The following is a 16148-nucleotide window of genomic DNA, read 5'->3' on the forward strand; positions in this document are numbered from 1 at the left end:
AGTTTGGAATAAAACATTTATATTATCATATGATATAAAATGTTTCATTGCAATGAAAGTGTTAAAACAATTTATTGTTTTTAAAAGTTGCGCTTAAAAGGAAATTGAAAATAGTAGAAACTATAGTATAAATTTCAGCATGAATTTAATGTGCTTATTCCATTTTGTGTGTGTGAAATGTTTAGCGATTTCCTGTCTGTCAGCAGATAATTGTAGGTACACTGCATGCATTAACAAGGTACAATATTCTAAGTCTTTGATCTTTTAAAAAATTCAATATTTTTGGCAAATTGATCTTGGCAGTATAATAACAGTACATGGCTGTTTTATCCTGGGAACTATTAGTTATGGTATTTTTCTGCAGCTGTACTTAGTCCTTTGAAGACAAGGAAACAAACTTGTTGGAAAGAAAACAGTGGATTATTTCCATTTGAAATTTTCCGCTAGACATGTGCCGCGATGTGACAAGCAGAAATTGGTTAGGATAGATTAATACGGGACCCTCAGTATTATCTTTATAGATGAATAATTCCGAATATAGCGATTTTAGATTGAATATTTACATCCCAAGCGCCTGTCAGTTCTTCGTGTCGATGCAATTGCACAATGTTTACGGTTTCTTGCTTCATGTTCAAACTTCTCTAACCATGTGTACAATATTTGTGAGTTTTCATTTCCAAATAGTGATCGGGAGGTTATTTCATATTACAAACATTTAATCAACGTTGATTTTGGACCATATTCCCGACACATGCATCGAATTTTCTCACCAGTCAACTATATAATACCAATTTGAGAAACTAAATCAGAGAAATAAGTCAAGTGTAGCTTTTAATCCCGAAAATTGATAACGTTGTTGATTTCGTTACAACGATGTCAAGTTTTGACCTTTTAAATTAACAAGGAGATGCTGATTTTATCGAATTTCAATGAAAAATGAACATCTTTGATACGATAAGGTGAACTCGACCGCCTCAGCAGCTGAAATGCAGGACAAAAGTTACGTGAGTCTAGCTATAGACGCACACGAACAGTTTGTAGTCAAGTGGACACGTAAACATATTGTATATCATGCTATAGAAATGAAGCATCCCTATGACAAGTGTCCCGACCAATCATCCAAAGTAATGAATTCATTTAATCACTAGTTGTTACACACGGTTACTAATTTGATCATTTAATTATACGCTTGTAGTAAGATTTCATGAATACTTTATGCCAGATTAATTAAATTAAATGATATCAAATAAACACGTTTGCAAAACGAATTTAAAATGTAGCAATTGGGAAAGATTTGGTACTTGATATTACAGTATATAGGGTGTTATCAATTTATTATCAAAAAGTTTTAGTTTAGAAATATCAATAATATAAGTAAAAAGTTACCCTGCTTCTGCGCTTTGTTTCAGGACTTTTGAATAGTTTGGCTTCATACACCAGTGATTAGACAGTATTTATGTACAAATGTATATGAGTTTAATGTTATATTTATATTTTGTTCCTATAAAATTATGGGCTGCTTTTTTGTTTTCAAAGTTGGAACTAGGTAGTTAATATCAATTGTCCTGAGTTTATTTCACATTAGAGTAATATTCAAATAGTGATTTTCTGTATGTTTGCTACTCATTAAACGCGACCATTTGAGTCACACAAATACAAGGGTAAAATATCTTACCTCTATACCACAAGAAAAGCTGATGGACATTTTGTGAAATGCTTGGGATGATTAGTTTGTCAACTAATAATACCTCAAATAGGACACAGACTACACGACCAAAAATATTATTTTTCTGCAATTGGGACCAAATTTTGACGGTGATTGCTAAATTTCTGCGGGTTTTTTTGTCAGAAAACTATTTCAATTGAAATTGAACAGTGTGAAGTCTTTTTTTTAAATTTCACCACTAGATTTAGCTGTAACTGATCAATAAAACATGTATTCAGTTTGTTGGGTTAAGCTGATTCTGCCGTAAAGAGAAACAGAAATGGCCAATATAAGGATACTCCAGAGTCACTTTCAATCTTTGTAATTATATTTTAAGCTTTTATAAATGAATACTCTTCCTGTGTCCAAAGTAAAATTTTTGTAGATGTATTTTTAAAAGTAAAATAACAAAAATACCGAATCCCAAGGAAAATTTAAAATGGAAAGTCCCTTATCGAATGGCAAAATCAAAGGACCAAACACATCAAACGAAGGTGGATTAAAGCTGGTTTTATAGCTAGCTAAACCTCTCACTTGTATGACAGTCATATAAAATTCCATAATATTGATAGCAATATTTGAACACTAAAACAAAGACATAATAGGTAAAATGTCAAAATAGGGGCCATCTTGTGTTATAATCTTAATCACTATAAAAAAACAATTATGTAAACATAGAAACACAAAAATGCATATGGAGTAAGCACGTAAACAAAAATGGAAGACGAGAATACAAAAAAAAATCCATAGCACAATAACGGGATTTATACTGCACTCGTTCTATTTGAGCATTCAAAATGCGTTGACTGTATATTTCTATGTCATATGCAGTCACTGACCTGATATCATTTTTCCTCATGAATATTTAAATAGAAATTGCCGAAATAATATTTAATTGTTCATACGACCTCTTCAACCTGTTCTTGTTTATGCATACAACGATGCGTGGAACGACTAAACTTTGTTTCTTTTGCAATTATTGAAAAACATATTTTATGTGTTATTATGTTTTGTTTGCAACCTATAAATCATTATGTTTTATGCTTATGATTGATATTTTAGTCCATACTCAAACGATTTCGTTCACCGTCGAGTATGGGTTTCAACAGGTGAAAATGAATGTACATTTCATTGTGTTGTATATTTCTCCGTGAGCATGATATGAGGCCTTTTTAAAGGGGATTTCCCTCAATATTTAAATCAAATAAATATTAACCTTGACGCATTAAACAACAATTAAAAATGTTTTTTTTAGATTGCAGTATAAAGACAATAATAGTGCAATGACTTGACATATCAACGATATAAGGATTCGCCCCGAAACGGGAAAATAGCCTCGCATTTCCTAGTTTCTAAGCCTCATCCTTATATCGTTGATATGTCAAGTCAATGTACTATTATTGTCTATGTATTCTTACCGAACTACGCTAAAGGGATATTACTGAAACTAAAGAGTTCAGGTAATAATTTACAAAGACAAATAAAAAGTAAAATCACAAAAATACTGAACTCCGATGAAAATTCAAAAATGGAAAGTCCCTTATCAAATATCAAAATCAAAAGCTCAAACACACCAAACGAATGGATAGCAATTGTCGTATTCCTGACTTGGTACAGGCATTTTCTTATGTAGAAAATGGTGGATTAAACTTGGTTTTAAAGCTAGATAAACCTCTCACTTGTATGACAGTCGCATCAAATTCCATTATATTGACAACGATGTGTGAACAAAACAAACATACATTATTATAGGTAAAAATATCAAAAATAGGGATACAGCATTCAAACATTGTGTTATAATCTTAATCACTACCCAAACAAATAAATATGTAACAAAGAAACACAAAAAGGCATATAGACAAAGCACATCAGCAAAAATTATAGACAAGAATACACAAAATTACCATAGCACAATAACACAATGACGGGATGTAAAAATGCAGAGACATGTTATATGGTATATCAAAGCAACACCAAAAGGCATATAGACAAAGTCCATTAGCAAAAATGAAAGACAAGAATACCAAAATTATTTTAGAACAATAACACAATGACGGGATGTATGAGTATAGAGTCACGTCAAATGGATATCACCAAAACAGACTAAACAGTAAAAGTTTATTCATAAAGACAAAAAAGAATACTTTAACACGTTATAAGATGATAAACAACGTGAAGTTGGTATATTGCTACTTAGGTGGGGGAAATCGATAATTTCAAATAAAACAACACTATAACACGTTATTAAGATGATAAACAACGTCAGTACCCAAAAGCTGTACTTCAAGACCATCATGTATTACTTGTGAAGTTGAAACGGAATATTTATCAACAAGGTCTTGGTATCTTCCGATGAACTTTTTTTTTTAGAAAAAAGATGAGACGTTCTTTGATATAACGGAATCTATACTTCAAGACCATCGTGAATTATTTGTGAAGTTGATACGGAATACTTATCAACAAGGTCTGGATACCTTCCTATGAACTTTTTCTGAAAAAAAGATGAGACGAATTTTCTGCTCAGACACTGGTGATGTTTTACAAAGTCTGAGTATGAGCTGCAAGCTTTTGAATACCGAACACGTTTGGAAATGTATATTCCATATGTAGTTGAAGTTGGTATATTGCTTCTTCGGTGAGGGGAAATTGATAATTTCAAATAAAAGAAAACGATAACACGTTATTAAGATGATAAACAACGTCAGTACCCTAAAGCTGTACTTCAAGACCATCATGTATCACTTGTGAAGTTGAAACGGAATATTTATCAACAAGGTCTTGGTATCTTCCGATGAACTTTTTTTTAGAAAAAAGATGAGACGTTCTTTGATATAACGTGGTTCATCAACTTTCGGCTCAGACACTGGTGACGTTTTATAAAGTCTGAGTAGAGGCTGAAAGCTCTTGAATACCGAATGAAATGGGAACATTTATTTTATATCCCATGTGCAGGTGAAGTTGAGATATTGCTACTCCAGAGGGGAGATGATAATTTCAAAATTAAAATAGTCTCGTTTTTCATAGATTCTGGTACTGAGATGACCGCTTATGTCAAATTCGAGGAAGAAGTCTAATCATGAGGCGAAGGCAACCGTGTTGAGTGTTTCTTCAATTTGTAGTTCTCTAGAATATATTAATGGAACCTAATCAGAAAAGTTTGGATTGTTAATGGAAAGAACATCATCAATTACATTATCTGGCGTCTTTGATCTTCTTGTCTGAAAAAACTACAACTCACACGAAAATACCAAGAGGTCGGTAAGGCGAGGCTCACAGTTCGTTCCCATAGGAATGTCGACAATTTGTTGAAAAATTCTACCTTTAAATTCAACAAATAGGTTTGTCAATAAAAAAAACCTTCCAGATACTGATCACTTGATAATTTGTGTAGCATGTTTTACCTTTTTGTTCACTATTAACAAAATATGCCGTATCCTAAAGTAATGCATTTATAGCGTATGCTAGCATTTCTGTATTGAAAAACATTGTAGATTTATTTCTTTAAAACGATATTTAAATTTCACATGGGGAAGGGTGGTAACCAGGGTTTAATAAGATATGATAAATTGCTAAATTCAATTAATTATTTTTTAACCTTTGTTCAAACAAAAACAAGTAATGACCTGTGTGGGATCATAATGATTACAAGTTTATACCAGTTCATGTATACGACTTTTGATTGATTAGTGTGTGGGATCATAATGATTACAAGTTTATACCAGTACATGTATACGACTTTTGATTGATTAGTGTGTGGGATCATAATGATTACAAGTTTATACCAGTTCATGTATACGACTTTTGATTGATTAGTGTGTGAGATCATAATGATTACAAGTTTATACCAGTACATGTATACAACTTTTGATTGATTAGTGTGTGGGATCATAATGATTACAAGTTTATACCAGTACATGTATACGACTTTTGATTGATTAGTGTGTGAGATCATAATGATTACAAGTTTATACCAGTTCATGTATACAACTTTTGATTGATTTGTGTGTGGGATCATAATGATTACAAGTTTATACCAGTACATGTATACGACTTTTGATTGATTAGTGTGTGGGATCATAATGATTACAAGTTTATACCAGTACATGTATACGACTTTTGATTGATTAGTGTGTGGGATCATAATGATTACAAGTTTATACCAGTTCATGTATACAACTTTTGATTGATTTGTGTGTGGGATCATAATGATTACAAGTTTATACCAGTTCATGTATACAACTTTTGATTGATTTGTGTGTGGGATCATAATGATTACAAGTTTATACCAGTACATGTATACAACTTTTGATTGATTTGTGTGTGGGATCATAATGATTACAAGTTTATACCAGTACATGTATACGACTTTTGATTGATTAGTGTGTGGGATCAAAATGATTACAAGTTTATACCTGTACATGTATACAACTTTTGATTGATTTGTGTGTGGGATCATAATGATTACAAGTTTATACCAGTACATGTATACGACTTTTGATTGATTAGTGTGTGGGATCATAATGATTACAAGTTTATACCAGTACATGTATACGACTTTTGATTGATTAGTGTGTGGGATCAAAATGATTACAAGTTTATACCTGTACATGTATACAACTTTTGATTGATTTGTGTGTGAGATCATAATGATTACAAGTTTATACCAGTACATGTATACGACTTTTGATTGATTAGTGTGTGGGATCAAAATGATTACAAGTTTATACCTGTACATGTATACAACTTTTGATTGATTTGTGTGTGAGATCATAATGATTACAAGTTTATACCAGTACATGTATACGACTTTTGATTGATTAGTGTGTGGGATCAAAATGATTACAAGTTTATACCAGTACATGTATACAACTTTTGATTGATTAGTGTGTGGGATCATAATGATTACAAGTTTATACCAGTACATGTATACAACTTATGATTGATTAGTGTGTGGGATCATAATGATTACAAGTTTATACCAGTTCATGTATACGACCTTTGATTGATTTAGGAGCATTCAAATATGAAATAAAAGACGAATTTTGGTCTGATTTGTATGGTTCTTACAACTCAATCTAAAAAAATTATAGTCTTTGTATTTTTTCAAACCAGAATATTTTAATAAATGTATTGAAATACTTCTGATTGGAATGATATGTCAAAGAAAGAGTTTTTGCTGAACTAAAAGTGTATTAATGAAACGAATAAAACTACGAACATCAGTTAAAGATTATAGATATAGAATGTTTCATTTGATTCATGTTCCAGACACTTTAATGTTTAGTTTTATTTTATTGACCACAGCAACCCTATTTGTATTTTTGCTCAGTGTTTAGTTTTCTATGTTGTGTTTTGTACTGCTGTTTGGTCGTTTTTGTGTTTTACCATGGCAATGTCTGTTCGTTTTCGACTAACGAGTTTGACTCCTTATTTGGTATCTTCCGCATCTTCTTTGAACAATTATCCTGGTTTTTAAAAAGACAATTGTATTTCATAACCCCATTAACTATCATGTTTTTGAAAAATTGGTATGTAATTCATGGCCCACAACGAAATGCATTGGTCCTTTTGCTAATATAGGTTTGGGGTGTTGTTATTACCCTAACCTGCTCTGTACTTTTTGACCTGAATTGCAAATTGCCACTTTCATCCTGGTGGACAAATCAATTGTTTTTATTTCAATCGATTTATGACTTTTGAACACTGGTATACTAATGTTGCCTTTATTTATGTATCATTTGAAAATATACCTAACAATTTTAGCCCGAAATTTTTTCCGGAATATAATGTGTAGTAGTAGTATCTTGAAGGAAAAAAAAGGTTATCAAAAGATTTAATTGAAATAATCAAAATATAGAAAATTTTAAAATGCAACATCTCCAGAATTCAGCTTGAAACTATGATTTTGACATTCATAATATCTAAATGTAACAACTTAAATGGCCTTTATATGATTTCAAATTATCTTTTAAATATCAAACTCCGTGTTGGGTTTTGGTGGTGTTGTTGACCTCTTGCGGGAGCAGTCGTATATTTGAATCCCTGCCTGAAAAAACCCAATGACATAAACATTGAATTGTGCTTCTTCTCCATGAAGCGCCTGGCATAATAAGTAGTATCAAGAAGTAATCATGACATAGCTTGTGTAGCCGTTCAATGAAATTCGATAAGGTCGTATAATGGATCATGATAATAGAGTATTTACTCTTCTACAAGCATCGCGATGTATTCCTGTCATGTCATGTTGCCATTTTAGCAATATCTTTCACAATGCCATTAAGCGCGCTATAAAACCAGGTTCAACCCACCATTTTTTCTAAAAATGTCCTGTACTAAGTCAGAATATGGCAGTTGTTATAAAAAAGTTCGTTTCTATGTATGTTGCATTGGCGTTTGTTTTTGTTGCACTTCAGTATTTCTGTTGTTCCGTTTTTTTCCTCTTATAGTTGATGAGTTTTCCTCGGTTTGAGTTTATGACCCGGATTTGTTTTCTCTCAATCGATTTATGATTCGTATACTACTGTTAACAATTCTAACTGAAGGAGACCTTTGTTTCTTTTTCATTTCTACATTTATTTAACAGAATTCTATGACAGCTATCTTATAGAGTCTAGCTTTTTAAGTAGTATTGAAATATAATTGTTAGGTTATATTACTAATTCATTTGAATATCAGTGTAGACCTTTTCATCGACAGAAGAGGAATAACTCAATTTGAATAAATTAAACAGAGAGTGCGTGGCATTTTAAATTTTCGATTGTACATTATCATAAATAAGTAGAACCCCAGGTGGGTTAAACGAAATACTTTTAAAATTATTTTAACCGCTTTGTAAAGTACGTGGCATTTAGGAGTGGGAGCAAAAATGTCAATATGCTATCATATAGTCTTTGAAAGAAACTACGTAAAATGGACCATGATAGTTAAGATTTTCTCTTCCTGAAGTATCGTTATACATTTGGTTGTTTCCCCGTTATATGAGACAATATCTGAAAAAGTTTAATTTCCATGTCCCGCACTTCACCAGCAATTATTTTTTTATTCAACCATCTTTTTTGAAAATTTTAAGTTTCAGTATAAACTAAATTATATAATGCACCATGGCCTGCCAATTAAACACTCATTCTTATATTTCTTCCAATAAAATATTGTAATTTAAATGTTCAACCCCCCCTAAAATCATGTTGTCCCCTGTGTTTTTTTGAAAACTAAATCATTCAAATAATATCCAAATTAATTAAACAGGCGTCCGATTCTCTCACATATATGGTATATTATATAATAAACTTGCCCCTAATTTGTCTGTTTATATTATAACTATAGCATGTAATAAAATTTTGCAAATTTTAAGAGAAAAAAAATTTGTCCCCAGGGGTGATTTCCCTCCTGTTACCACTGTTTTTTTTTTTTTTTTACCTGTGGAAACGTTTACAAGACCAAGAGTTATTTTCCCATTATGTATTGTGAAGAGCATCATTTCCTGAATGCATTAGTACAAAGAAATAGTTGGAAAGGCGGCCAGGTTTGAAAAATCAAGCCCATCCAAGGTAAGAATTTATAGAAAAATACTTATTGGTGTTCTATCCTGTTGCAGTCTTTTCTTACACTTTCTGAGAATATTTTTAAGTGTGCACCACAGCATTAAGTGTGTTTTTATATCATCTTTTTAAAAGTTATATGTCACAGGAAATACACTTACATTTAATGTGATAAAAAGGACAAAAACTATCGCGTAATTCCTTTCTGTTATGTTCTGTCATGTTACCTGATAAAAAGTAACAGCATAACCATCATCAGTAACAGGAAGGATGTTCAAGACAATTTCACTGAAGAATCGAAAAGTTAATCTACTATATGCCAACCATTTTATTTAATATAAGTTATCACCACCATATTAAATAAATTTCAAAATAATATACATTATATTTAATAAAAAAAATAGGTTTTTTGCTTTTGATAACAGCAGAGAACATTGTGCAATTCTAGTTTAGTAGATAGTAACAGAAAGGAATTTGTTTTAGGATTTTTCCTTACCTAGGCAGATTTTTCATCTTGCAAATACAGTTTCAAAGGATAGATGACATTGTTTGCTGTTATCATCCAATTGTGACCAATTTAAAATGGTGTATTTTTCTTAAACTTTAAAATAAAGCAGAAAAATCCTTTCTGTTACCAACTCTGTCCTGTTACCGTTGTGCTGTTACTCAAGATTCTTTCATGTTACCGACATATCTGACTATATTTAAGTATATTTCTAAACCTTTTGTATTGCAAATGCTAAAATAAATGATTGGCATTTGATAAACTATTGCAGGATATACTAGTAAACCACAAATATTGTCTTAAACTTATTCCTTATTATCATTAGAAACTTTTTTAAATTGATTCACTTTGGTAACAGGAAAGAACTGGATTTGTTTTGTACCATTTTTAAAATAGCCATTGTTTCCTTGTTTAACAATTGTTTGAATTACAGACAACAGTTCCTAGATCCCCAATGTGTGTTCTTCGATTTGTGCTATTAAAATACTGGGTCTAAAAAAAAAAATTGTTTTTTCTTATTTCCAAAAATTTGACTTTTTCAGATATTGTCTCATATAGTTCATCTGTCTGGAATTTACTCCACATTTCATCTTACATCAGGAGTAACGAAAACTAATGAAATTTGGTATTACTAAATCAACTTGAGAATTTCTTATTAATTTTAACATCCAAATAATTGAAAAGTTATATCCGATGTCAAACTTGACTTAGCCAAAGAAAATGAGTCATATTGACACATAAATATAGAAACGTATGTTTAACCACTCATGTATGATCTAATGAAATAAGCATCCAGAAAAAAACATCGTAAAAATCGGACGCCTTATATATTTTACACGTTTCTAATCATCAGGCGAAGTATATCCACCTAAATACTTAGGTTATTCCTTCGTTTTAGGAAATATGCATTAGACGTTCGTTGACATTTACAAGAAACAGGCGCCGCTATCTTACCTGTGTATTCAATCGACAGGTTTCTCTTTCAAATGCTAGTTATTATATATTGAAAAAAATCCATGCCTACATTTGGTATTGTAAGGCAGTACGAAAATATTGTCACTTTTCAAAAAAAATTGAGGTAGGTTCTCTGTTTTGTATATCATATATAAATGTGTACTATGATTAATGTCAATGGTGGTTCATGCTGTGTAATGACTAACATGTTACATAAATTTCAATATTATATGATTAATATTAGATAGTAAAATCATAAAAATACTAAACTCTGCGGAAAATCCAGACGGAGAGTCCCTAATCAAATGACCAAACAAATCTCAAACATATCAAATGAATGGATACCAACTGTCATGATCCTGACTTGGTACAAACATTTTATTATATAGAAAATGGTGGATTGAACCTGGTTTTATAGCGCTTTACTTCTCTCTTGCATGACAGTCGTATCAAATACCAAATTAGTCAATGATTTTGGTCCTGAATGCTCTTCAACTCCGTCCTTTTTTAGCGAGAAAAAGTCCCTAATAAATCTGTTGTAGAAGAAACGTGCGAGTGGCACAAAAACAAAATTTTAATCCTGGTATTTATGATGAGTTTAAAGTACTAAGACGAGTAACTATTTTTTAATATTAAAAGAAGGATAACTCTGTTTGACTAAATTATATTTCCCCTGACTTTTGACCAAGCGTGGCTTCTCGAATAAATGGTAATTTATGAAAAGCAAGACGCTTAGCCTCTCGACAGCCTCGATGTCGAATTAATGAGAGTCCCTTAATTGTATATTAAAAAAGATCATAATAGTCGATCATCTCAGAGGTACAATAGAGAAAGCTCTAAATAACCTCTCTGAGAGAAAAAATAATTAAACAGAGATTAGCAATAAAATAATAACTCTCCCAATAGCAAACAAGTTAAGCAATCATACCACATCGTCTTTTTCTAAGACATGGGAAAGAAAGATCTAGAAACATGTAAATAAAAAACAGAAAAAAATATCCTACCAAGAACGACAGATATCGACTATGCTAATGTAAAAGATTGACGAAAGATACCAGAGGGACAGTCAAAGTATATCGACTATGCTTATGTAAGAGTTGTCAAAATTCAAATCTGTTTTCATTCGTCGGATCTATGTACCGTGAAGTCATGGCAATCAAATCTGCGTTCTTTTCCTGTGTGTAGTTTCCTCATATAAGTGTAACATGACGTTTTGAACTTCAAATCTGTTTCCCTTTGTTAATTCAAAATCGTGTCATTTTGAACAGGAAGATTTTCGGTAATGTAATTCAATGTATAGATTTGTTTAGGATGGTTTGCATAAGTAAGAGGAAAAAGTATGCAGTTCAAGTCACAGTTTATGATGAAGTAATGAATTAAATCTACTATAACATATAAGCTTGATTTTCTACATAAAGTAAAGGAAATCCAACGGTCCTGGTATAAGTAAACTAACCTTATGAATCAAGGTTTAAACGGTTGTACGCCCCACATACATTTTGCCTACAAAAAACTCCTCAAGTATTCTCGAATAAAAAGGACGAGTTTAAGCATTGAGGACCAAACATTTTGTAAGATATCCAAACATAACCTGTTCCAAAGATAACAAATCCTTAGCATTTAAAAATTTAAAGTTGTATAAATAGTTAACTTTATAAGTATGACAATATCATTGATAATTCATTTCACCACAAAAACAATTGATCCTTGGGATAATTGTTAAGATTACGCAAAGTCTAACGTTAATAGACAACATTCGAGTTTTATGCAATTCCGTCAAAAACTCTGGTTTTAAATAATATAATTCATGCGTTCCTTTCCAATGTTGAGTGTGTGGTTGGAAAACTGTAATGCTATATTGCACGAATTATTCGGAAAGTTAAATTGACAATCAGCACTGCTGTCATAAGGGATTTGTGATCAATTACTTACAAAACAAACATTATTTCTGGTTTATCCTGCACTATGATGATCACCGCGACGTTTGATGAATGTTAATATTGCAGGGATACAGAAGATACCCTCTATCTGGTAAATGACGTCATAAAGGTGCGCTTAATTGACGAGTTTTTTTCCCCTGGTGAAGGATGAACTCGGAAGCTGTCTAATGTTTCACTGCTATGTAGATACCGAAATCCACATAGATTGTTCGAAGCCCACTCTGAAACAACGTACAAAAATATTTGTTTTTCGTTTGATAGGAAGTGACGTCGTTTATCACGTGTCTCAGTATTATGTGTTGTTGTGCTGTGGTCATTTTTAGTATTCTTGTCTTCCATTTTTGGTTATGTGCTTCGTTTATAAGCCATTTTGTTTTTACTTTGTTGACTTAATTGTTTATTTTTAATAGTGATATTGACTGCTATACCCCTATTTCGGATTTTTTATAACCTATTATGTTTATAAACCAGGTTTAATACACCATTTTCGACATAATCAAATGCCTCTACCAAGTCAGGAATATGACTGTTGTTTACCATTTGTTTCATGTGTGTGTTGTTTTTTGTCCATGGATTTATGAGTTTGAACATCGGTATACTACTGTTGCCTTTATTTGAGCGGTTAATTTTGCCTTTGATAAGGGATAAAATCACAAAGAAACTGAACTCAAAACGGATAGTCTTTAAACAAGTGGCAAAATCAAAAGATATAACACATCAAACGAATAGATAACAACTGTAATATTCATGACTTGGTACAGGCATTTTTTTTTTAGAAAATGGTGGATTGAACCTGGTTTTATAGCAAAACCTCACACCTGTATGACAGTTGCATCAAATTTTATTGTTTTGACAATTATGCGTAAATAAAACAAACAAATATATAAGGTAAAAATGTCAAAAACAGGGATACAGCAGTCAACATTGTATTATAATCTTAATCATATAAAAACAAACAAATATGTAACAAAGACGCACAATTTGGAATATAGACCAAGCATATTAGCAAAAATTTAAGATAAGAATACACAATTTTATTATAGTACAAAAACACAATGACGGGATGAATAAGTACAAAGCCACGTCATATATTTATCCAAGAAACATAATATAGTCAATGCATGAAGCAAAACTGAACGACAAGAATACTAACATGTTTTACGACGGGTGCCGCATGTGGAACAGGATCTGCTTACCCTTCCGGAGCACCTGAGATCACCCCTAGTTTTTTTGGTGGGGTTCGTGTTGTTTATTCTTTAGTTTTCTATGCCGTTGTTTGTTTGTCTTTTTCATTTTTAGCCATGGCGTTGTCAGTTTGTTTTAGATTTATGAGTTTGACTGTCCCTTTGGTATCTTTCGTCCCTCTTTTACAATAGCGAGATTAACAAGTAAAGATTTGAAAATTTCTCTGAGTTCAGTATTTTTGTTTATTACATTTGTTTCAGGACAGATATTTTAGCTTATCATAGATTTTAAAACCCGATATCACCTTAATCGCAGTGACATGTTTAAGTCTACTAACAATTGTGCAGCCTACATGCAAGCTTCGAATTCCTATGATAAAATATCAAATAATCTATGTATGTAAACTTCCTCCAAGTTGTGACCGGCTTTTAAAAGCTCTGATTCATCTGGAATTACTAGTCTATATAACTCCGTTTCATATTTCACGTATTTTTCGTTTTGTTTAAGACGATCTTGGATGGGTAGTTCTTCCGGGTTATGACATTTTTCTGTCATTTTGAAAATCACATTTTTTTTCAGAACCAACTTTTCAATACGATCACGTTTGCCTGCTTCTTGTAAATATTCATCCGGCGACTCCTTCAATCTTAACATTGCCCGGTGTATTTTCGTACAATGCTTGAATATATTTTCTTTTTCATTTAAAAGTTCGTCTACCTGTTCAAGCAATATTTTTCTTTCCAGGTCTGTAATACGTCCTTGGAATAAGTTTCTTTTCGCTATCATATAACTCTCTAAATAATTTGATTCTAGAGCATGTTTTAGAATTATTATTGTATCTATAAATCTATCAATTAAAGAGGCCTGTGAAAAGTGTTGGCTAGGGTTTGTTTCTATTTCCCAGAAAACTATGTTTTTCATTATGTAAGACGTCATTGCCGGACACAGAGGTTTTAGAACGGACTTTGCCATCAGCTTCAGGAGTACGTACAACTTCGTTTGAGATTCTGTAAAAGAATGTACAAGCATAATTTCAGCTTTTGTGAAACAAATTCTCCACTCGGTTAATGGATACCTGCTATCTTTATTTGAAACTGCCACTGCATGTCCTTCTAATAAAGAAATTTGTTTAATTAGATCAGGTTCAGGCCATCCATGCTTCCTCTCTCGTTTTACCCACTTTTCAACTAAATCGGGACAGATGCAAACCAACCCGACAACAAAATCATAATTAATGTAATCGTTCCCGTACTGTTCCGCTGGACCAATTTTACCTTGATTGGTTATGCTTACTCCGTTAATATCCACCATATGAGTGTTAAAAACACCAGATACATGATTCAAAACATATCCGTTTTCTAATTTTAGGTGGTTTTGTATAAAGCTAATATTTTCATGAATAAGTCTTAATCTGGCATAACCAGGGGAACAATTATATTTATCGAGATAAACAGTGGGACTTGAACAATGTGTGCCAGACTCCACACAAGTTATTCCTTTCACGGCGTAAAGTCGGTCAATATCACTTTCAAAATAAAGAGCAGTTCCTTCTGCTTTACCACCAGATGTAATGACGGGAACGGGGAATTTTGCATTTTGTATGTCGTCCATCTTTTTATTCTTCTCTCTACGGTACTCTATCATTTGTTGACTGTATCCTAGTAGATCTAAGCATTTTGACAAACGTTTGCAAAATTCCATATTAATCGAGAATTGCTTTTTGTCTGAATCCTTCACACCTACATGACAAAGTTGGAATACAAAAACAAACGTGATATAAAAGCAAACACAGACAGAAACGGATATACACAAAACAAAATCCATTTTAAAAACTTTGGTTAAATATAGAACTGACTTCCATAGCCAGTATTCAAATGGGCATTAGCTGTCTAGCTAAAGTTCGCCGAAACGACCCAAAATCTTTTTTTTTACTATTCTAAAATGTCTATCAAAATTTAAAAAAGTCATTAAGAAACAATTTACAATACATAGATTCGTTGTAAAGTATCAGCAATTAGAATAGACTCAATATAACTAACCATCGAGATGAACTCCGAAGAAATCCGTAGGTTATATGACCTGAAATAAATATAAATATAAACACAAATTATCATTATTATAACGATTATTCTAAGTCTAATTTATTTCATGTCACAGATAAAAATAATATTCAGCAAATCATCGTTTTACCATTATTTGAATGATTTTTATGTTAAGAAACATTCTACAAAAGGGATCTCTATGGTGGCTGCCACGTTTTCAATGTTGACATTTTTTTTCTTCTTTTTAATAACTATTGCGTAACCCATCCCAGTTTAGAA

At 31.9% G+C, this 16148-nt stretch overlaps 1 protein-coding gene across 1 annotated transcript; it reads right to left on the reverse strand.

Moving 5' to 3' along the window:
* Positions 1–14196: 14196 nt before the first annotated feature.
* On the reverse strand, positions 14197–15528 carry LOC139482563 (uncharacterized). Its single transcript, XM_071266476.1, has one exon. It carries the CDS (start codon positions 15526–15528, stop codon positions 14197–14199), a length of 1332 nt encoding a protein of 443 aa, XP_071122577.1.
* Between the last annotated feature and the right edge of the window lie 620 nt (positions 15529–16148).

This window comes from Mytilus edulis, chromosome 7 (genome assembly GCF_963676685.1).
Source record: "Mytilus edulis chromosome 7, xbMytEdul2.2, whole genome shotgun sequence".
Classification (NCBI taxonomy): Eukaryota; Metazoa; Mollusca; class Bivalvia; order Mytilida; family Mytilidae; genus Mytilus; species Mytilus edulis.

Bases quoted from the DNA above. Each gene is read 5' to 3' on its own strand.
- LOC139482563 (XM_071266476.1), bottom strand. From the start codon at position 15,528: ATGGAATTTTGCAAACGTTTGTCAAAATGCTTAGATCTACTAGGATAC.